The sequence below is a fragment of the Amphiprion ocellaris genome, chromosome 7 (assembly GCF_022539595.1).
Source record: "Amphiprion ocellaris isolate individual 3 ecotype Okinawa chromosome 7, ASM2253959v1, whole genome shotgun sequence".
Lineage (NCBI taxonomy): Eukaryota > Metazoa > Chordata > Actinopteri > Pomacentridae > Amphiprion > Amphiprion ocellaris.
In genome coordinates, this window is record NC_072772.1 from 5,782,411 (window position 1) to 5,805,196 (window position 22,786).

Consider the following 22,786-nt stretch of genomic DNA (forward strand, 5'->3'; position numbering starts at 1 on the left):
CGGCTGCTCTCGCTCCATAGCGGGTGACACACAAACACACTTTCTGACTTCAAATGCGTTCCTCAAGCATATCGAGGAAAATGAAATTTGCACAATTCAGTAAAGGATTAACATCGTCATTTGAATCATTTGAATATATTAAAGACTTCAGAAAGTCAACTTGTGCAGAGATATTGATCAGAGATATCTAGTGACACCCAGTGGTCACAATTAAAGATGTTATCATTAGAACATCATATGCTGTTTGTTGTATTTCCTGTAAGGGATGTCATCGAGACTAGTTGGTGACTTCACTTCAAGGTTGTGGCCTATACATCAATAATCTCTGCTCAGTTCCTTCTTTCTACATGGACATTTGGTTAGTCAAACAACTGGAAACTCTGTGAGTGTAGGTTTTGGGCTGTTTGCACATATTTGCATGGTTCTGATTTAAATATAAGTCAAAGATGGTGTTCTGACAAAAACGTCTCATTACCAAATATACTTGGGATTGTGAGTCAATAGTGCATTGGCCATATGTCAAAATTAAGATGCATGAACACATTCTCAATTTTTGGTACTTATGTGGTGCTTATCCCTAAATAAAGTTCTGTTTCATCAAATTACCTCAAATACACAAAAAATGTTGAGACAGGTGGAGTGAATCCAGACCAGGAGTACTGGAAGGCCTCTTGACAAATCCTGATGTTGCCATGGACATAATGAAAACTTCAAAGCAGCAGAGTGGAGGATGTCCTGGTTTGAGATTAGAGTACAAAAACAATGAATTCTAAAATATTCTTTGTATTTTTTAAATCATGTCTTTCTTGCACCATGTATTCTCCCAGATATTAGTTGCACAGTCAAAGTAATAATGGTTTATTCCATAAACTGGGAAACTAGAACCTTAAATTGTACAGTCTTTCAAGGTAACTTCATAATATCTGTGCATGTGTACTTTTCATGCCCCAAACTGCAGGGACTTTAAAAGAGCACTTTGTATAAATATGGGCTGAACAAACAGAAATAAACTACTGTTTACACTCAAATCTTTGCTGTTCTGGTCTGTTACTTCATATTAAGTCAACAATGAACTGATGCATTAGAGAGGGAAAGCCAGAACAGAAGAGAGCAGGCTGGCAGGTGTGTGAGGATTCTGTAGTGCCTAGCTGAGGGCACATTTTCCATCTTGAAACCTTGAGGTTTCAATTTATGACTTACCCAAACTTTATCGCTCCTGCACCTCTTTCCTATACTTAACCTGTTCCAGTAAGAAAATGAAGGAACATGTTGGTAAATGTAAAAACGTGTGTTGCTGCACAATGATAAAAAACATATATAAACCTTATATTCATCACTTCTTAAACAGTGTTTAGCAAAGTGGGGATTGCATTCAGGGATTGAATAAAATCTCAAGTGGGCAAACTGAAGACTATAGGAAATAGCAGATTTTGATGATAAAAGCTAGACAAAGATAAAACATACCTGAGATATGCTTGATGTATTCTGCTAGTAATCTATATTAAATGACAAAAATATGTATTTACACTACCGTTCAAAAGTTTGAGGTCACCCAGACAATTCCATGTTTTCCATGAAAACTCACACATGTGCTAACATAATTGCACAAGGGTTTTCTAATCATCAATTAGCCTTTCAATACCATTAGCTAACACAATGTAGCATTAGAACACAGGAGTGATGGTTGCTGGAAATGTTCCTCTGTACCTCTATGGAGATATTCCATTAAAAATCAGCTGTTTCCAGCTAGAATAGTCATTTACCACAATAACAATGTCTACACTGGATTTATGATTAATTTGATGTTATCTTCATTTTTTAAAAAAAAGCTTTTCTTTCAAAAATAAGGACATTTCTAAGCGACCCCAAACTTTTGAACGGTAGTGTATATTGTCGTTGCTTGTGTGCTCTTTTGTGTTGGCGTTATTCCTGTGCTTGCATAGGCCTACTACTGAGTATGCATAGCTTTTTGACATATTTCTGTGCTTCAGCCACCTGTGTGAAGCCGTGAGTCTCTGCCATCATTATTTGGGAGGCCAGAGACTGAAAAGTTTTGCAACTCCTGTTCTAAAATAACAGCAAACCAGACTAAAAGAAATAAAAATCACAACTTATCTTTAAGGAACTGATTTGTTGGTCATCGACTACAACAAGTGCTCTGTTAAACTGTGCAGTGGCCAAAGACAACTTAAAAAAGAAAGCCACGACATTCACAATGGCCAAGTTAATAAACCAAATAAAATACTGATCTATAGTATCACCAAATGTCATTGAAAAAAATTTGTTCAAGTAATAACTCTGATACAGCTTATTTTTCTGTGTCACATTCTTGAACTGACTGACATGCTGCTACTTCACCTTAGACACTGCAGTCTACATTGAGGAGATACTTTACACAAGTGAAGTCAGATCAGTCCAGGAGATGCAGGTTACAAACTGGTTATCAGTCTTTTATGAGCAATGGCACACGTCTTATTGTCTGTGAGTTTTCAAAGCAAAATGATAACAAATCTAGAGAGATGAGTCAACATCTGAACCCAAACTGCAGGTAAAGTCTTAAAAAAGAAAACTTGTAAAGCACTTGTATAACCTATGACAACTGAGGCAAACTGCACCAAGTAGAAGAGCAGTCACGTTGCAACTCAGTATTACTTTGTCAACACTTTAAAATATTGTATCAGAACCATCAATCTGTTTGGTTTTTGCAGCCACCCTCAGGGATTTGGTCTCAGCAGTTAACAGTAACCAGCCTAAACGCTTCTGGGAACAGGATCAGCGTCTCACACCTGTCCGGCATTTTACGCATGTGTGTGTGTGTGTGTGTGTGTGTGTGCGTTTCTGTGTGTGTTGTTCTCCAAACCTCCTCCTGGTGCAGTGATGTTATCAGGTCTAGTGAACCGTGTGATAAATGGCTTCTCATGCTTACCTCAACTGAAGCCCTTATGGAAAGCAGCTGACCCGAGCCCTGGGGGGGGGGGGGGGGGTCCAACCAGTAAAACCACTTTGGCTGTATAGGCTGTGTTAACTTTTACTGCTCGGTCCTTCATTTTTTCTTTCTCCCACACAAATTCCGGAGGCTGTCTGGGAAAAGAAAGGAAATAGAGTGAGCTAGAGAGAGCAGGGGGTCCTTGGGACTCAGCCAGTTGACAGCTCCTGTCTCTCCCTGTAACGACTTATTTATTCAGGGATAATTAATCAGGCACAGTTTTCTGGCGGTATGATTAATGTGCTTTGTCATCTGTGCTGCAGCCATGAAAATACAGTAGTGTGTGATGCCACTGTTCAGCTTTAACGGGCTCTGAAGTAAGAGGAAAAGCAGGAAATCCTGCTGAAACTAACTCAGTGAAGACTTACATGGGGCAAAACCTGGAGTTGGAGTTCCTGCTCCTGCCCATCTGATAGGTTCCTGAGAACGGCCCATTTTTCATTCTCCTGTCTTGGTGCACTAGTGAATTATAGTGTGCCTATTTATGTGTGTTTTTACTTTAACTCTGATATAATCTGCAGAATTAACATTTCTCAGACTTGTTCCTGATGGTATCTGACAGCCCGTCTAGTGTTGGTGATTACCAAAGCCATTTTTCCACTTGTACTTTCCCACAGTATCTGGGGGTCATCTGATTTCAGTCAGCAGCTTTCACCTCTGGGCCGGGTTGTGGCCGCTTCTTCCTTCAGCCCTGCTGGTCTGAGGACGCCACCTAGTGATTGTTTCTGTTACTGCAAACACATGGAAGTAAAAGTTTGGAAACGCGGTCCGTTCCGTTTGTGGAAAGCGTGGACGCAGACGTTTGTTAACTGGCAGGTCAGATGGACTGTATTTGAATGGATATAGCACAGAAAACTCACAGGAATACTTTACTGGAATTTATTAGAGTAGAGCAACTAAGTAAGTGGGCGATCTAGCACATCAACATAAATATTAATGGCTCCAACAGCAATAAAGGCAGTACTTCACTAGCCTGCACTTTGACGCATATCCACAGTACTTCCACTACAAATTCGCTACATAATGTACAGTTGTAAACCTCGAGTGGGCAGACTGAAGTGTGTGTTTTAGACCCACGCATGATTCAAGATGCCCGGCTGACAGAGCAGAACGTTATTTTCTCATAGTTTTTGGCTGATAATTTTGTGCGCAGTTTAAGCTCTGCAAAGAGAGGACAAACCATATCTCAACTGTGTGCTGCAATCAAAGAAAAATGCATTTGAAACGAGGACTTACTGGGAGCACTCTGCATATGGGCGAACTCAAGCCAGAACAGAAGGAAGGCGGGAGATTATGAGGCCTATGCAGGTGAGGCGGAAGCACCTGAGAGGGGCGTGTCCTCTCCCAGCAGGTGCGCTTGTTTTGTTTTTTCTCCGCCACGGGTAAGGCTAGATGACTCTTTTACTGGAGGCTTCTGAAGTCAGTTGATAATCTTATTTTTTATTTAGCAGGTTAACTGTCCATTTTCTTTAATTTCTTAAAGCACATTGTACACTGAACAGTTTAATATTAGTTATTGAATCTTATTTATTCAGCTTTTTTGCTTTATTATATATCTTAGTATTTTTTTGAATATTTTGTCCTATATTTGATACTTTACATGTTATATTATAACTTTTTATGTCTGTAAAGGAAGTAGTCCTTGATTGCAGATGCAACTGTGACTTTGTTGTCTGTTTTACAGTTAACAAAAGCTGGAATGTTGGGTTTTTATCTTTAATACTACAGAGACTATTATTTGTTTCTTTACTTACTTTTTTATTTATACTGGAAAAATATAAACCCAGCATGCAAATTATCTTCTTTTCTGACTTAGAGAAAAAGTTATTTTGTATTGCTTAGAAAAGGGTTAAATTGTACACAAAAAGTTGATGAACTGCTCAAATGGGGACAAATTCTTGACCACTCAGTTAATCCACAACAGGGTCAGTGTGGCTTTAAAGGCCACATAGTTTGACCAGTACACAAAAACCTCATTTGACAACTGACTATAAATGGCCACCTTAAATTGCAGCTTTTTTCAAATGTCTTGATGCCACAGATGATCAGAGAAAGACGAGAACAAGCTGTCGTCATGCTGGATGCTGCATGTCAGTCAGGGATGTAGCCAGGCTTTTGAATGTCCACAATTCCACCATTTGTTGTCTAAGAAATCATGTCAGTGTGCAGTTTGTCACATGATGCTCTGAAGGAATGTGTCCGACAACACCATCCTGTTCCACAACCGCATTAACCCTGTGTGTAGTAAATGTGTGACTTGTTGCTGACTTGTTATGATCTTGATCTGCCTATTATTATTTCCAACATAGCACGTGCTTGGTTGTTTCATGACTCCCATTCTGTTGTAAAGAGGCTGTGTGTTGCTGCATGAAATACTTGTTCCCCTATGCTAAAAGAAATGAATGGAATTTACTAAAATATTACAAGCTGTCTTTATATTTTTTTCAGTGTATGTATTTACTTGCGTTCATTTGCAAAACATTTCAAAATGTCTGTGTTCCACAGCAACACTGATATCAAGCACACAAACACAGCATGGTTACATACACTTTATTCATACAAAAGCCTCATATTCTCACACACAAACAACAGCTGACAGCATTGTAGCACACTGTATCCTTCTCCAGCGTTCCTGGCTGGTTCTGCTTAATTTAGTCTTCTTCTGGAACACGTCTTGGCTGCAGACAGTTAAACAAATGTTGTTATTTTTCAGCAGAAAATTATGTCTATTAGTACACTTTTCATTTGGGCTCATGCTAACATCAGGTGTTGAAAATAATTTGTCGCAGTTAACCTGCAGAAGTTATAAGTTTAACCCCGGCTGATGGTTTAAAATATCTGCATAATCTCATAATGGCCAGCTGATGTCACTGTAAGTCTGCGTGTTAGTTTTGCAGTTGCACACTAAGAGAGCTTACCTGGGATTTGCCACAGTTTCTGATTCTGTTGCCTGAAAACGACACACTGAGTAGTTAGTTCATCTTAAAGCTTCTAACTGTTGTGTATTTTTTCAGTAAAGCTGCTGTGATACAACCATGATGGACAGAAAGCTGTGAAATGGCACACATATACACCTATCGCACTTTAGCTGATGTGCTGGTCAATGCCTGTTTTCACTTTGTGATTCTTTTTAGCAGTACAAGCACATAAACACAACACACACAGGAAAACATATGGATGTGGCTGTGGACTTACCCGCCAACAGAATGATGGAAAGGAACACAATGACCCCGGCAAAGACCAGACCTCCAACACGCAGTGTTTCGTAGTCTAAAAATCCACATCACCACACCATCAGTGACACGTATGAAATGTGTTATCGCTCTCTCATTTTTACCCCTATTTTCTGCTCTCACTTTCATTCACACCCTTTCACCCCTTCCCTCTATTTCTCTCTCTTCCTCTTCCACTCTCTCACTCACTCTTTTCTTGGCTCCTGTTATTCCTCCTGTTTTTTCTCCTCCCTCTACACCCACTTTATTTGAACATCTCAGTTCTACGTGTCCTGACAGAAACCGACTTCATCCTGTGCGTGATTTCTGCATTCCTTCTTTTTAGAACACTGGATGAAGTTAAATATTTACACTGTTCTGTCTGAGCAGATACACTTTTAAAGATGTAGTTACTTACCATATACAAAGTCTGCGTCAAGGTCGATTTCTTCACCTGAGGAGAGACGGGGAATGTAAAAAGGTAGAAATCCAGTCGAAGCATCATGTTACAGAGCTGCATGTTTATGAGAAATATTCCTAAAATGTTCTTTTTTTTAAAACACTGATCCAGTTTACTGATGCACTGATTTTCACCTTGTTAAAAGATTGACTCCCTGTCTAACTGTTTGGAAGCTAAGAAAATAGATCATGCTCTGCACTGCTCCTATCACTAAAGGTTTACACAAACCTTCTGCTCTTCTTGGCTTGAGTGTTATCGGCTTTGGAAATACTGCCACAAATAATGGCAGCGTATTCTGTTATCAGCCTCCAACATTGTAACTTGTTTTTCTGCCTCTGCACTGGCACCTGTGTTCATTGTTGTCCATTTTCTGGGTAGTTCTCAAACTTACAGTGTCACATTATTACCAAACAGCCACATGTGCAGCAGTAATACCAATACACATTTTGTGAGCATGATTGGCTGTGGCACATTGTTGAAATGCAACAAGAAGATGTATCTCTGTGAGGCTGCAGGACTCCAGTTTTTTTCTTCTTTGTCAAGCGCCCACCTTGCATTACCCTGGTTCATGATTAACATGTGCTTGTGGTTCTGACTCAGAAAAGCAAGGGATGGCTGCGATCTTGCAAATATTATGTCACGCGAATGGTGTCATGTTAAAGTGTTACTGGTGTCTGTGGATAACGAGCAGGTGAGCTGTTGTGTAGCTTACCTTTAGGAGAAGACATGTTGCCTTGTGTGTTTGTGTGTTCAGCTGACAAACCTGGAGGGACACGATACAAACAGTTAACGAAAGCTCAGCGACAACAGCAGCTGCCAGCTGGTGACCCATCAACACCTGCTGTTTCAAATAATTTAACCGATACCTGTGTGGCAATAAAAGTATTCACCTCCAGGTCTGTAATGTGAAAACTCGTTTGTAGGTGAAAAGTTGTGTGGATTTGATTTCAGGAGCGCCTCCTTTTTTAATAAAGTTAGAGAATTATAAAGACTCATTTAACTCAGCCAATTCACTTTAGATGAGAAGTAGCTGAAAGGCTTGGAAACTCTATATGTCCTGACAAATTGCCTCGCTGGGTTGCCTACTGCGGTCTTAATAGCAACCTGATTGCCTTGATCTTCACTGAGAACTTTAAGAGGCTAATGGTGATATTGATCCTCTTTCCCCACCACTTCTGTCTGCATCTTTCACACACACACACACACACACACACAAGCTTCTCGTTTGATCTACATCTCCAGACCTATAATCGTTAACTTACACAGATTAACAGACTAAGAATTTCCCTTGCTGTCTCAATTTTCTTCAAGCATGCCACTTTGAATTGTGGACTTCACTTCTTTCATACATTATGTGTCTTGGCCTTTTTTCATCGCACCACTGAGCATAAGGGCGTACTGGACAGTTACTCATTAATATATTACAGCTCCAATATTCATTAACCTTGAACCTTGGAACAGTCTGATGGAGGTTATAGATGGAGCAAGAAAGAGTAGCTGCAGCCCAATAATGCACAATTGATAACCAGTGATTTTGGCAAACAAACCCCCTGAAGTCCAGCAATGCATCACTGCTATTGGATTTCTACAAAAGTAAGCAGTTAACATGAACACTACCAACAATGTACAGTGTGTTCTCCGAACCCACTTTTACAACACATATTAGATCACGAGCGCTTTTATATTGTATCACAATAAATAATGGAGGAGTGTGGTTTGGAAAAGTTACATTTTCATTGCAAAAATACCAGTATTTCCGATTTTACACAGAAATACACCTTATTCACGTCAGTTAACTCCTCTAAAACACATTGCAAGGTTATGTTAGTAAAAAGCTTGATATTTTTTGTTCATTAAATCTGAATTTTTAGGTATCTGAGATGCATGCGACAAACAGATTTTAAGAAAATGCACATTTGATCTAGCTGTATAATCTGTTTAAGGTTGCTTAAGTAGGAAAGTAGTTACTCACCTGAGCTGCTGAAGGCTTTGTATCACCTCTATCCAGGTGTGTGTGCAGGTGGCTCTGTCTAGGGGTGGGTGAAGACTAAAGTCCCACCACAAAGATCCACCCTCTAACACACACACACACACACACACACGCACGCACGCACGCACGCACGCACGCACACACACACACACACCAATTGTCCACGCCCACAACCAGATTTCAATCCAGCCGCTCAGTTATATATTTACAGTCTCATAAAATTTGTACTCTGGTGCCAATAAAGAGAAGATCTGACAACCTTTGGAATCACATCAGAAAACGCAGCATATTACTAGCTGTGCTGGTGAGGAATCCATTTCCGGAAATGTAGTTTTACAGCAGCATTACAACCTTGACTGACATTGGCAGGAAATTACCAAACTGATGTCAAGTGATATTAAAGGAGGGCCTGTGGATATTTTTGGAGGGGACACTAAAATTTTCTCTGAAGAAAATGCTGCAATTGCTCACTGAAGTTTAGTTTTTGTTTACCTGAATAAATAAATGACATGATTCTGTGTTCCAATATACTTTATTTTTAATGCCAAAAGCACAACAGATTGCTACACGACAAAGCCGCATGCTTTGAATGAACATAGCATTTAACTGTACAGTGGTCATCTTTAAAACGGGTGAACTCACACTTAAAACTGGTGCAAGTCTTTACTAACAGGACAATCCCAGCATTATGTCCTCTCTGTATAATTTGGCTTACATCAGGCTACTTTTAATGTAGTCTGGCACATGAATAATATCACTTCACATCTGTCAAATTCATCACCTAAACTCTGTCTCTCTGTCAGTAGTTTACCACATATGTAGTCATTCAAAACATTGTGGCATTTGAGAGAATGGCTATGCAGTTCAATAAACAAACATGAAAGAGGGAAGAAAGATACCCTGGCTTCACAGATTTGTGGCACAAGTGAGTGTGTATAGGGAAATTAATCATAGCCTTGTTGGAGACTAGTTAATCCTGACGGAGCCAGAGACGGAGCGGTGGAGTGGATTTGTGGAGAAGAAGGCAGTGAGACAGCTGATAAACAAGGTCCCTCCACTATAGATGGTAAAACACTGGCGTGGAGGAGCCCATGCAGATACCTGCAAACCATCCCTGTGCTCAAGTCAGAGAGCTGTGGCAGTGGAGATTGTCTCTTATAAGGCTCATCACATTTATGTGTAGAAATATGCACACACACACACACATACACACACACACTCGTGGTGTGCACACAGTCATACAAATACAGGATAAACATGCACATACAGTATATAACAACATCCATTTGTGCACACAAACACACTCAACCATTCAAACATAGACATAAATGAAGGATATTTAACAGTTTATCTTATATGTAAACTATCTATACTTATATATGTATACTGTATATATGCATATACGTTATGTTCCATATGTGACAAACATTATCCAAGACAGCCGACTAAACAAGCGACAAACGGACAAATCCTAAAAACCTAAAGGCGATAGAAGTACCAAATGAAGAACAGCGGACCACACAACGTTAAAAATTCTTCTAGGGTTTTAAAGACAATCCTGTGTCGAAGGTGCTACTGGCTAAGACGACAAAGTGGCGTGAGAGACTGTCACAGGAAGGCACAGGATTGAACGAGAGCACTGAGGGACTGGCACGGTCACAACAAAAAACAACTGGCACAAGATTCATGAATATATTACACCTCTAAACATATACCTCCCCTCTTCCCCTGTCGTATAACCAGTTAGAGTCATCATCAACTGTTATTGTGGCTAAAATATCAAAGAAAACTGATCATGGTCTCAGAAGGCAGCTGGGTCCTGTGGAGTTGCCTCAGTTCTCTGCTGGAGTCTCTTTGGCAGCCGCTGCAGCTGAAAGAGGTCAAGGACAAGTGATTTAGTTGAAACACGAGTGCAAAACATTAAACTTCCCCACAGCTATTTCTTTTCAAATCTATCTCTCTTGTACTTACTCAATCAGCCCCATGCAATCACTCAAAGGACTATGTTCATAGTTCTGTTACTCACCGGGAGCTGATAAGAAAATGTGGAGAACTTACGATTGTTGGCCTCTTTCTAAATGTTACGTTGCTTATTAATCTGCTTCACTACATTTAAGAGGAAAATACTCTTACTTTTGCTGCTGAATAAAAGTGTGAGTTTTCATGGAAAACATGAAATTGTCTGGGTGACCCCAATCTTTTCAACAGTAGTGTGTATATACATATACAATTTTTCAGTTTTTTCTGTTTATTTTTCCTTATCATATGTGATATTACTTATTACCCCATATAATTACCAGCATTACTTTTAACTGTTCTATTCTTACTAGTCTTATCTAGTCTTATTTTGGTTCACTTATTTCAGTAATTTCAGTACTTATAGCTTATTGTTTTGAACTTATTTAAACACTGAATTCTCATGTTGTCACATGATTTTTCTGGGCCATATCTGGAAAAAAATTAATTTCAATAAAGTTTTGTCTTATTTTATCTCAGCTTAGCTTAACTTATTCTATCTTATCTTCTTTTTTAACTGTGGTATTGCAACTTTTACATGACTAAAGGATCTGAGTACTTCTTCCACTACTGCCTTTAAGCACACAGTTATTAAAGTTAAAGTTCTTGAAATAATAATTCATTTGGTTGGTTGTTAAAAGCAATGCAACTGTAAAATCTGTCAGATCATTCTGACAAGCAGCAACAGGAAGACATTTCAAAAAAGCTTTTGCTTAAAACTGCTGTAAGTCTTTCTCATCTGATTTTTATGAAGTACTGGAGAATATGAACCTCAGACAGGCTGACTGGAAGACATGATATCAAGCTTATCCTTGGAAAAAGGTCAGCAGTAACTCAAACTATATCTAACTTGTATGCTGTCGATATAGTCCCCCTCCTCCCCTGTGCTATCGGTTAGTCCCAAAGGGAAACTCAATTATGGATGTATGTCAGGGGGTGAGCCAGAGGTGAGAGGAACTGACAGAGAGTTAAAATGTGCATCTTACCCTTGGAGACGATAAGGTTCTCCTCCTGTGCCTCCTCGTCTCCGGGGGCCCTGACGAAAGGATCCACAGGTTGTCATGGTTACCAAATCATGTTTAAAGATTTTTTTAAAAAACTTACACAACACAAGTCATTTATTCAATCACGCAGGGACACTGACATACCTGGGCTTCTGGTTAATACTGCAGCGGCATCTCCGACCTAGAAACAAAAGGAGTCATTAGTTGATGCCCACAGGCCTCATTAGTTAAAAGAATCATCTTTGTCATTGCTATTAACAGTGTTACCTGATACAAAAATACCTTAAAGACGCTTGTAGACATAACAAAACGGCATAAATAGGGAGAAGTTAACTTACTTAGGATAAGAAGGATGCCCAGTGCAAACAGCACCACAGCAAGTGCTAGTCCTCCAACCCTCAGACTCTCATAGTCTACAGAACAGAGTCACAGCACAAGGACACAAATGCAATCATCATCATTTGTTGCACAAAGTTTTTTAGGCACTGACACTGTCATTATGTCTCAGTGGTGTGCTGATGACTGGATATTTTCAGATAAATGTTTTAAACTTACCATAAATGAAAGGATTTTCTTCTTTCTCTTTGCCGTCTGGAAGCATATAATACAACCAATCACATTTAGAATCACCAGAATTTGAAAATACATTGACTAATTTACAAAATCTAATATTCATTCAGGTATCTTGCATTACATGCTAAATGTATATCAACAACATATTTTTAAGTATTTTCTAAGAAAACCCCATTTGTCCCTATCATCTTGTAATTCATTAAATTATTGTTGATGACTCATCTTGAACTTGGGAGCAATTATGTTAGGTTAAATTTGTTAAATTATCTAAATATACCAAGTAGCAACTACCAGAGTTTAAGACTGAAGGCAGTGTTGGAGTATTTTAAAATGCAGTGCTGCCAACCATCACTAAATGCTGGCTCCAAAAAATCTCCAAATGGTTTTAGATTAATCTTGGTCAAAAGTGTCATCTACTCTTCAGAAATACCAAGTAACCAGGTTTTCATGTGATTAATTGTGGTCTCAGTTGCTAAATTCAGGCTCTGTAATCAGTGTGCTAATAGATGCTTTTGAAATATTGGCAAAATAACACATGCACTGTAATATATAACTTGTTTCAACACACAAAAATGACTAAAAGCAGCTTTAATATGTTACATTAAGTGGAAAAAAATACAGTTTCCTCTTTAAACACAGCCAAATGCTAACTTCATGGAAAATCACGTTATGTAAAGCCGGGTCTTAAGTTTAGATGATTTAAGCTGGTTATTTTATTCAACTTCTTTTGCCATTACTTGAACTTGAGTATATGAATAAGCTGAAATAAAATGGTCTTTTGTGTAAACTCTGGTTTTAGTTCAGTTGACTTGTTACTTAACTGAGCCACTTAAAGTATTTTTGTTTGAACTTGGAAATTTTTTTCAGTTTAACTACAAAAAGTCAATTCACTTTGCTTAGATTTGTTACTGTATTCTATTTATTGGGTAATTATTTAAGCTTTCTATAATTTATTTCAGCAAAAAATGATTTTACCTTTTGTGTTTAGTTTTGAAAAGAGTACCTTTATTGTCATTGTGATTTACACTGAAATTGATCAAAATGTTTTTATTATTCTATTGTTTGTCATAAATGTTATAATTTTGTATAGTTGCACTACACAGATTGGGTATTTGGCATAATTTTAGATTTAGCAAAACCAAATGAAGAAAAAAAAGGATGTACATAAAATAAGTGTCACAGCAGCCAATCATTTCATGGATCATATTTGGTTAGGGTTAGGGTTAGACAACATGACAATTACCATCCATCCACAGGTGTACTATGTGTAGCAGCAGCATGCATTGCTGTCTGTTCTTTTTGGATCAGCCCTCAATGATGCCGATGTCTAAAACTGTCAAATTCTTCCAATATTACAAAATCAAGAATGTTTGAGCTCTATCCATACATCTCCTACAATCCCTGAAGGTCTGATCTGGAAACCGAGAGACCTATCTATGGGGCTGTTAAGGCTGAGGTTTGACCCCATTAAAGACTTCATGAGGGGTACTTACCCTGTGCACTGGGGCCTGCTACAGCTGACAGGCAGGAAGTGGTCAGTGTTAGAGGGGAGAAAAATAAGAAAATAGGAGACTGTGAGTGAAAACTACTTCTCTCCAAATGTCACAGAAACAGTCATCACATCACATCACATCACATCACATCACATCACATCACATCACATCACATCACAGTGCCACATTGTTTTTTTTTTTTGGTGTGTTTACACTTAGTCACACAGCGTAAAGAGACCTCACACATGCAGTGACACAACCAGTCTGGAACCCACTTCCAAAGCCCTAAAGTAGTAATTGATGTTTTTCTTGTGTCCACACCCAGTGACTGTCTTTTCATGAAAACATCAGTATCCACCCCAACACTGCCTCCCTATGGACAATAAGTGAGTGTGCATGCATGCGTGTGTGTTTGTACGCATGGATGCGTGTGTGTTTCATGAGTAGGGGAGCACTTACCAGCCACACATACCAGGAGGGAAGAGAGGAAGAGCAAAATAGTTTCCATGGCAACTGTTGACACAGAGTAGTAAAGAGGGAGTGTGAGTGAAAATGAAAGAAATAAAACCAGTGAGAGAGCACTTTAGTAAGCTACACTTCTCCAGCATACGTGTCTTCAGTTTGGGACATAAACAATAACAGTGAACACATTCAGTTTATGTACACCACACAGACTATACCTACACAAGCACATGTCCAGTAAGTGGAGGAAAGAGAAACTACATCACACAGCACCGGCTCTATCCAAACCCCTTGAGTTTCACTCATGTAAAAGGCCTGCGGATCTAGTTTTTAGTAATCCATGTTCAGAGCCATGCATGTTCTCTTTTCCTGGCAGAGATTGCTCCTTCCTCCCTGTGGACATCACTCAACCTTGGCCTAATTTCATCTAGGCTATTCAGTGCACACACACCAACTGTGTCTAGTACATAATGTGTTCATAATCAACTGTTTTCCATTATCTAATACATTGTGGGGAAACTGTAATGTGCTAAGATAAGTTTGCAGTTATGTTAGTTGCATGGAACCAGGAAGGGTAAGACTTAACATACAAGTTTGTTTATATTCAGACACGAGTCTAATAAAAGTGCTTAAGAGAATCATCAAAAACTAGAATTATAAACTCACAGTTGTTTGTCTTCACCAGCTAGTCAAGTTTCACTTTATACCCATGTCTGTCTAGACTTGACCTTTGAAATTTCAAATTTTGTCACTTCATCTTTTTATCCTTTCAGAAATGCTGTCATAATTAGCAGATGAATTTCTAAGTTATGACAAAAAGTGTGTTTTGTGAGGTTGGAGTGATATTGACCTTTGACCACCAAATTCTAATCAGTTCATCCTAAATCTAAGTGGAAATTTGTGGCAGATGCAATGACATTCCCAGCAGACGTTCCTGTTCCTGATTTATCATGTGCACAAGAATAGGATAGACGTGGGATCAAAGTGACCTTTGACCTTTAACCACCAAAATCTTATCCATTCATCATTAAGTCCAAGTGAACATTTGTGTCAAATGGAATCAGTATCTCTTGGATGCCTTGAGGGAGTTTCTTCATCAAATTTGTCTATACTGCTTCAGGTTAAGGGCCTCATTTTGGTTCTAAGGACATTTCTGTTCTCATCCAAGATTCTTGCTAGGTTCTAACTGACAAGTGAGAGGTCCATGTTATTCCTCAGTTCTGAGTCCTCTGAGTCAGAGACTTGTCTTCAAGAACCAGAATGAAGTCCAGCTGCTTTTTACTGAAACAATTAGGACAAATTTGAAAAAATCCCATCCAGGAGTTCAAGAGATATTGAATCTGTGAAAATGGGCCAGACAGATCTACATACAGACAAATGGACTCACATACAGATGGACAACCTGAAAACATAATAAAAAAAGCAGCATTTGAAAGACAGGTGTCACTGAAACAAAAGCAAAAAAAAAAAAAAAAAAAAAAAAACTGAACAAGAAGGTAATGAAATATTTAAAAGAAGTTATGCACCTATTTTATTGGAAAACCGCAACAATAATGCTTTAAGACCTGATTTAATTGACAGTTATAGCAGACCTCAGGTATTCAGGAAGCTTCTTCCACAAGTGGGCAGCATAGAAACTAAAACTAAGAGTAAGTCTTTCCCTGAAGAGAGGTCTGGATGCTTTACAACATACAAAGAAACCTGAGATGCATTTAGGCCTGAGACCATTTAGTACTTTATAGACAGGTATCAGCATTTTAAACTGCATCCTTTTAGAGCAGTGACTTAAGACCCTTTGCTGCCCGTTTTCTGGCAGCCACATTCGAGACAAGCTGCAGCTGATTTTTTATTTACTATGACCTGGGAAGATTGTAATATTGATTCATTGAATTAATGCATTGTCTAGCATGCTAAAAAAATAAATGCATGAAAGTGCTTTTGTGTATCTTGTGTAGACAGAAATCCTTAATAATACTTTACAATTTCTATATGCTGAGCTGGTATGGCTAAAATTATAAACATTTTATTTAGTACATATCAGCTGGCTGAAGTTAAAGTTGTCATTTCATACTTTGCATTTCTTTTAAATCACCACTCTGACAAGGTTTCAGGATCATGACCGGAGATTCTCTGTCTGGTTTCAAACAGTATGTCACTGATCCATTTATATCTAACCTATGAAAACCTGCAGAATTTTACAGCTAAACACAAAATGTTCACATTGAATCTATCTACTCAATATTCACCATTTTCTTTTATGCCCTTCCATAATATCAGGAAATCTGGTAATAACAAGTGTGATGTCTCTGGTTATGTTTTGGCAAATTAAAGCACTCAATGAATGACATACACTCTGACATCTACACACTTCATTTGATTTGATTTGAAATTTCTTCCTTTACTTTTATTAAGTGACATCTGAACAGACTACATTTCAAACCACATTTTTACACTCCCACAAAGTCATTTTTTTTCAGTTTTCTCTTTCTATCATTTCAACAAATAAGTAGCTCAACAGTTGTACAAGGCCAGATCTGATGCACAGTCATACAAAAAGTCATAAATCAATGCCTATGAGTAGCGTAATTCACCATGAGATTACTGAATGATCAGAACCTTCAGGAGTCATCAAAGAAACTAACAGTGAGTATTGAGTCTAATGATTCAGTGTTCCTGAATACAGACAGCCAACATGATTTGACATCAGCGCATTTGATGAAGCATGTCCACGCTGCACCTGAATTAATAGAACATGATAAATCTGCAGTTCAACCTGTTTTCTATTCTCTGTACACAAACCACAGAAGCATCTGAACTGAGCCTTCAAGACTCCAAATGTTTAATATAACATTTGCTTGAAAGTGCAGCCTTCCTGTCTACCAGCCTGCCTACATGCCTTTATTTCTTTCTGTGCAGCTCAGCGATTGGTTTGCTTATTGATTTGATTAATTTATGTCCATCCACCCATCTGGCTGTTTGTCTGTCTTCAGCTGCATCTACGGTTCAGGACATAGTGCTCTTAAATGAGTCCATTATACTCATTAACAGAGGCTTCCACTGCAGCAGTTGCAATCTGTACGTTGGGACTCAGTGTATTTGATTTATAAAGCCCTCAAATAGGTTTGAGCTACACAGTAATAACTATGACATTTGCAAAATAATGTGACACAAGATGTCAACTGAGGAACAGAGGAATCTATTTCATCCATTAGACTAATGGCATCTGAACCCTAAGTGACCTTAGACAGAAAAAAAATACATTTTTCATTTAATGAAGTGTTTCATGCAAGCATAGTTTGCTACAATTCAACATTGTCATTTTTATCTTTGGTTATTTCTGAGTGGATGTGCACAGAGTGTTCTTTTTAAAAATATATTTTACAATCAATGAGAACAAATCAGAATAATTCAAAAGCTCTTTCGCTTTTCGGTTTTAAATTCTAGACACAAAAGAAATGTTCTCCTTTAAGTGAGGATTTTCCCTACAATAGTGGCTACACAGTCAAGACAAAAACCTCTGAAGTTTTTTCTCAAGGTCTCTCTAGCCATCATTGTGTATATGTTAAGAAGATTATGACACATTCAAAGTGGCATTTTTACAGTCTAGTTAAAACCAAATGTAGATGTGAATGATTCAATGTGACAATCTGGTCTTTGAAGGCATGTCTTTCACATTTGTACATCTTGAGAGAGACATCTTTGTTCACATCAGAGGTGATGATTGATGGATGGCTCCAAACTGTACATCACTAACGTTCAGTTCAGACATATTAATAAACACCGATCTCATACAGCAGACGGGAAAACTGGGGCGAGCAGTCAATAAGCAGGTCATCTATGTTTATTCTATCACCCAGCTCACTTAATTGAGCAAACACAGATTACTTGTTTTTTTTGCTCACAATTTAGAATAAGCTGCTCTAGAGGGTTGCAAGCCAAAAAACTAAATATTAACTCATTCCCTGCCATTGCAAATTTGACATCTCGACACAATTGCTTAGAATTAATGGTGACAGTTTTTACAACAGCAAAGCTGTAGCTGAGATATCTAGTCTTAAACATAGATATTGTGGTTAGTCTAGGCTTTGCCTATGAGGGCTTAGCATCCACATCTGACACCTTATTTCACAGACTAACAGCTTCTTTATTTAGATCTTCAAGGGTTCATTTTCACAATAATAGAGTTTGACTGGGGATAAAATCTCACACAGTGAAGAGCTGCCTGACATAGTGGTGGTATATGATAGAGGTGTATTTGATTTGCCCGTGAGCCACCTTCATCTCCCTTTTCAATAGCTACAGAAGTCTGCCTTTCACCCCTCTTACTCTCCTTGACTTTTAATCATTACATGCTGCCACATGAGTGTGAAAATCACTGTATATGTGAGAGCATTTGGGATAAATAGAGAAAGGCAGATGCTGGGTAAACCCTCCACTGGCAATCCATTACACTCGCCCTTCTATCACTGTTTTAGGTAGTTTTGTTTACATACACTGCTAATGACCAAAATGCGTTGTGTGAATCCTTGAGCTCTTGCTGCATTTTTTTCTTATAAAACATTTTCAAAATAATTTTTTTAAGCATTTAAAATCCAGTATTGTTTCCAGCCATTATTCTATGTTTGTTATTGTCTTCTTTGATGTCTATGCAGTTTTTCTTGGTGCATTAACACTACCTGTGTATTAGAGGAATAATATGAAAAATATTTCGTAGGAATGTGTATCATATCACCTAAACATGTGTTCACATAGATTTCCAAAACATAAAAAAACAGGAATGTATCCATCGAAAACTGCTCCTCAGCATTACTAAGGTCAAATCCTCTGTAGGGGACATTTAAATTGAAGCTATCTATGGTGCATGATGATCTACTTACACATTTGCAAAATGTTTTTACATAACTGTCTCCAAACAGTGTGCACTATATTAAGCAAGAGTGATATGGAACGATGGGTGTTCATCTGGATGCTGTCTTGTACTGATAGTGTAAAACTACATCTATGGAAGGCAGAAAGTTGGAAGGAAATGTAGAGTCATTGGTGGATGATAGGAAGAAATTTGATGCTCTTTTGTGTCTCTTCTTACTAACGCCCTTAACTGCATGTGACAGTAAGTGATCAGGGTTAAGTAGCCAGTTGGACAAACTCCACTGCTTCCTGGAGCAACTGAAGATGCTTCAGGGCTAAAAGCAAAGCAATCAATCAGACTCAACATACGAGAAGTCAGTTCACGCCAGTTCTCTCTTGTAAAGACGGAGGAAGCAGTCCTTTGTGCAACACAAAATGAACTTGAAATAAGTTCTGCCAAGTTATAGACCATAACTGTTGCAGCTTTCATATTAAGTTGCATTTGAATATTTGTCCAAAGGATTCACCTGAGATTTAGACATACTGCAGAGAGATCAAAACTATATATGCAGAAAAGTAGCACTGTAAGTATGGTAACTGTCCTAAACAGAAAATGAAATAGATTCTCATCTTTCTGGAGAGCAAAGTGTATTGTGATACCTGCAACAAGCTTTGTTTTCCAAAACTGAGTGGCCAGTTTTTTGTTTTCGAAAAAGGTTTGCGAGTTTTAAATGATCTAGTCATTTTATATCGGGAAATAGTTTTGATGTTACATATGCAAACATTTTTTAATAGTTTGTTCTCCTTGTTTGATATTTATGGCGAAGTGGGGTATTTTAAATGAAGAATGAAGATGTCAGTATGCTGACACGCTTGCTAAATTCAACTCTATGCAGCAGTGATTCCCTACACGTTACTGCCAAGAACCTCACTTGCATCAATTTAGCTTTTTATATATTTGTAAAAAAATAAAACGCAAAAGAAAAAAAACACACTTCTCTAGCCAGTATTATGAACCTCAAATAGGTAAAAAAAAATTGGTGTGATTTTTGGGAACATTTTTTGCTTTTATTAGATACTGGCAGTCGACACAGACAGTAAATGTGGGGAGAAAGCAGGAAATGACCTGCAGTCAGAGTGTGACTGACCATAAATTGAACCTACACTTGCTGCTAATGCCATTTCTGCCCAAACAACACGACTACTGGGTCACCCAAGAATAGAATTTTTGTTAAACTGCATGTCTCTTTCAAAGTGTAGTATTTTTAACCAGTAGTGGGTCAGTGTCATGTTGAGTGTTTGGCAGCATGACACTGGTCTGTGTAATGTGTCAAGCTGCTGTTCTGTGCCAGGCTTTCACTCCCTGGGTATTATACATGGCACCTGAGCAGTTGCCTCTCTTCTTATCTGCACTATTGTGTAGCAATTCTGAGTTCCAGAGCCAGGCTTCCTTTTGTCTGAGAGGAGAAGACAAGAAAAGGGCAGGCAGGCTGACTCTGTCGGTTGGGAAGGGCGACAGGGAGGCTGTTTTCTGTAATGTGGGGAAAAGAAAAGACAGGCTGAAAGACAGTGAGGATGGGAGCCAAGCAGACGGGGACAAACACTGTCTGTTTGGGGAATACAGGTGAAGGGCATTCAGAGGAGACACCGTCTGAGGGGAGAGGACTGTGGAAGGGCAGTCAGTGGTATAATAGTGACATTTGTAGCATAAAACGCACAGAGCATTAAGCAGAAAGGTCAGGGAATCTGGTCAGGCACATCTGATGAGAGAGCAGAAGAAACAGGAAGGCGGTCAGGGAGACAACATTAAGTCAAAGCAATTGGAGCAGGGAGACGGTGAAGCAGACGGAGGCAGAATAGTGTCCAATATCACAGCGACATGAAAAAAATGATGATCTTAATCATGGACATTAGACTAGTTTGCAAATGTGTGAGTCTCAGACATGCTCGAAATGACAGTCTATTGAATTATGGAAAAAAACAGACAGAGCATAAAATAAATATTAGATTTAAATGACAGTATGTGTCCACTGTTGGTGCTTTTATAGGAGACCACACCTCACCAACATCTCTATTTGTGTCCTCAGTGTCATCACTGTTCAATCTCGTGCTCAGTTACACATAGATTAAGCAATATGTCAAATGGTATTATGACAGAGTCTCCCTGGCTTGCTGTGAATGCTTCATTGTCTGTGTGTTTCTGTAAGAGCATCGCTGTGTTGACCTCTGACCCTGAAGCTCCCAAACATTTAAATGCAACAAATACAACAGTTCCAGTGTCAAATTAAAGGCTTGTGTCCTATATTTCCCTTATCAATCAAATGTAGGGCAGCTAAATGGGTCACTCCACAGGTCTCCACGACCTGCCCCCCTTATATCCGCCATCATAATGTTGTTAGACACCATGACAACAATGTGCGTCGTTCCATCGTGTCCTGTTATCACCATGGTAACTGTCTCCAACTGAAAATTCTGGCGCCGAAGGAGAAACAGGTTACGATGATGTACTCACATGAAAAACACAAGGACAGCCGGAGTCCCCACGGGAATACGGGGTGTGGCACACGGCAGCAAAGTCAGGGTTATTAAGCAGAAACGCAGCTCATTTAAAGATAAACGCATCCATGTATACATTCCTAAATGGCTATAGAGGGATGGTGATTGTAAATCCTGTTATGTGGCCAAGTTGTGCGCCGACGACATTGACCAACCTCAGAAGCGCACTGATAACCTCTCCATTCTAACGTAAAACCAGACGCCGACATGGCTCAGCCAGATACCACCTGACTGACAGTCTCATTACAAGCAGCTGCCACAGTGTAGATCTCAACATCCGATGCGTGACGTCTGCGCATTCATCCACTTTGGCGTCCCTCAACCTGTGGATCATCAGCTGTTACAGAAAAACCACCATTCGCCTTGTGCTTTTCCCTTTTCAGTGAACAAAATAACCGCAGCAGTGCCATCTAGCACGATGTCTGGTGTTTGATTTTCAACTTAGCTGTCACAAGGCGCGTCAAAGAAAGTGGATTAATCGCGCTGTCGTGCGTATTTGCATGCATGTTTTGCCGCTGAACCAGTGCAGGTTGTTGTGATCAGTGCCAACAGACACACCCTCGTGGCATATCAGAGCGTGATAAATAACAAAGCAATTTACGTGATATCTGTGGGTGTTACTGAGACATGCTCAGCGGTCTGAAGCGAAAAATATTCCAGACATCACACATATTGGCGTCAAACATGATCAATCAGATATTTGCGTGATTCACTAACTGTTCCACTAATTACACGGTTTATTTGTACTGGCATGTGTGCTTGAAACCAGCTCTGGAAATGAATTAAATTTATGTTTACATCCAATCCATCTCCATCCAGGGGCTATTATGACCCATAAATCCAATCCTGCTTGAAATATAACAAACAATAACACAATTCAAGACATCAAATATGCGTTCATCAACTTACCTCTTGTTTCTCCAGCGGACTAACTGATATCCACCCACACACAAAAAAAAATCAATCAGCTTGTCTCACAAGGCTTTTGTTTCAAGTATTCTCATCTGTCAATATGTGCGCACTGCTCACATCTACTCCTCCTGGAAAAATAAATGTGATGGATAACAACGTGACTCCTGGAGTGACTGCTTATTCTGTACGTTTTCTGTTGCTTCCTCTCTCCCTCCCTGTCTGTCTCCCTCTCTCTCCCCTCTCTCATACATTCAGCATAGACTCTCCAGTACTG

The 22,786-nt window shown here is 39.0% G+C and overlaps 1 protein-coding gene across 2 annotated transcripts; it reads right to left on the bottom strand.

The window, feature by feature from the left end:
- Window positions 1-9,161: 9,161 nt before the first annotated feature.
- fxyd6 (FXYD domain containing ion transport regulator 6) lies at window positions 9,162-22,727 on the bottom strand. Of its 2 annotated transcripts, none has more exons than XM_023297909.3 (8): window positions 22,510-22,727; window positions 14,194-14,247; window positions 13,735-13,758; window positions 12,224-12,259; window positions 12,007-12,081; window positions 11,813-11,849; window positions 11,651-11,700; window positions 9,162-10,518 (listed from the first exon to the last, which is right to left on the bottom strand). In XM_023297909.3, the coding sequence occupies exons 2-8, from the start codon at window positions 14,240-14,242 to the stop codon at window positions 10,481-10,483; spliced, it is 309 nt and encodes a 102-aa protein (XP_023153677.1). In that variant the 5' UTR covers window positions 14,243-14,247; window positions 22,510-22,727; the 3' UTR covers window positions 9,162-10,480. The 2 variants fall into 2 exon arrangements, with proteins under 2 accessions (XP_023153677.1, XP_023153684.1); XM_023297916.3 differs by lacking the exon at window positions 22,510-22,727 and adding an exon at window positions 21,557-22,015.
- Between the last annotated feature and the right edge of the window lie 59 nt (window positions 22,728-22,786).

What these genes read in the sequence shown, in the direction of transcription:
- fxyd6 (XM_023297909.3), bottom strand. Translation starts at nt 14,242, where the DNA reads ATGGAAACTATTTTGCTCTTCCTCTCTTCCCTCCTGGTATGTGTGGCT. An exon ending in AGAAAATCCTTTCATTTATG is followed by an intron (nt 12,082 to 12,223) that starts GTAAGTTTAAAA and finishes TCTGTTCTGTAG; the next exon opens with ACTATGAGAGTCTGAGGGTT. An exon ending in GGGCATCCTTCTTATCCTAA is followed by an intron (nt 11,850 to 12,006) that starts GTAAGTTAACTT and finishes TTTTGTTTCTAG; the next exon opens with GTCGGAGATGCCGCTGCAGT.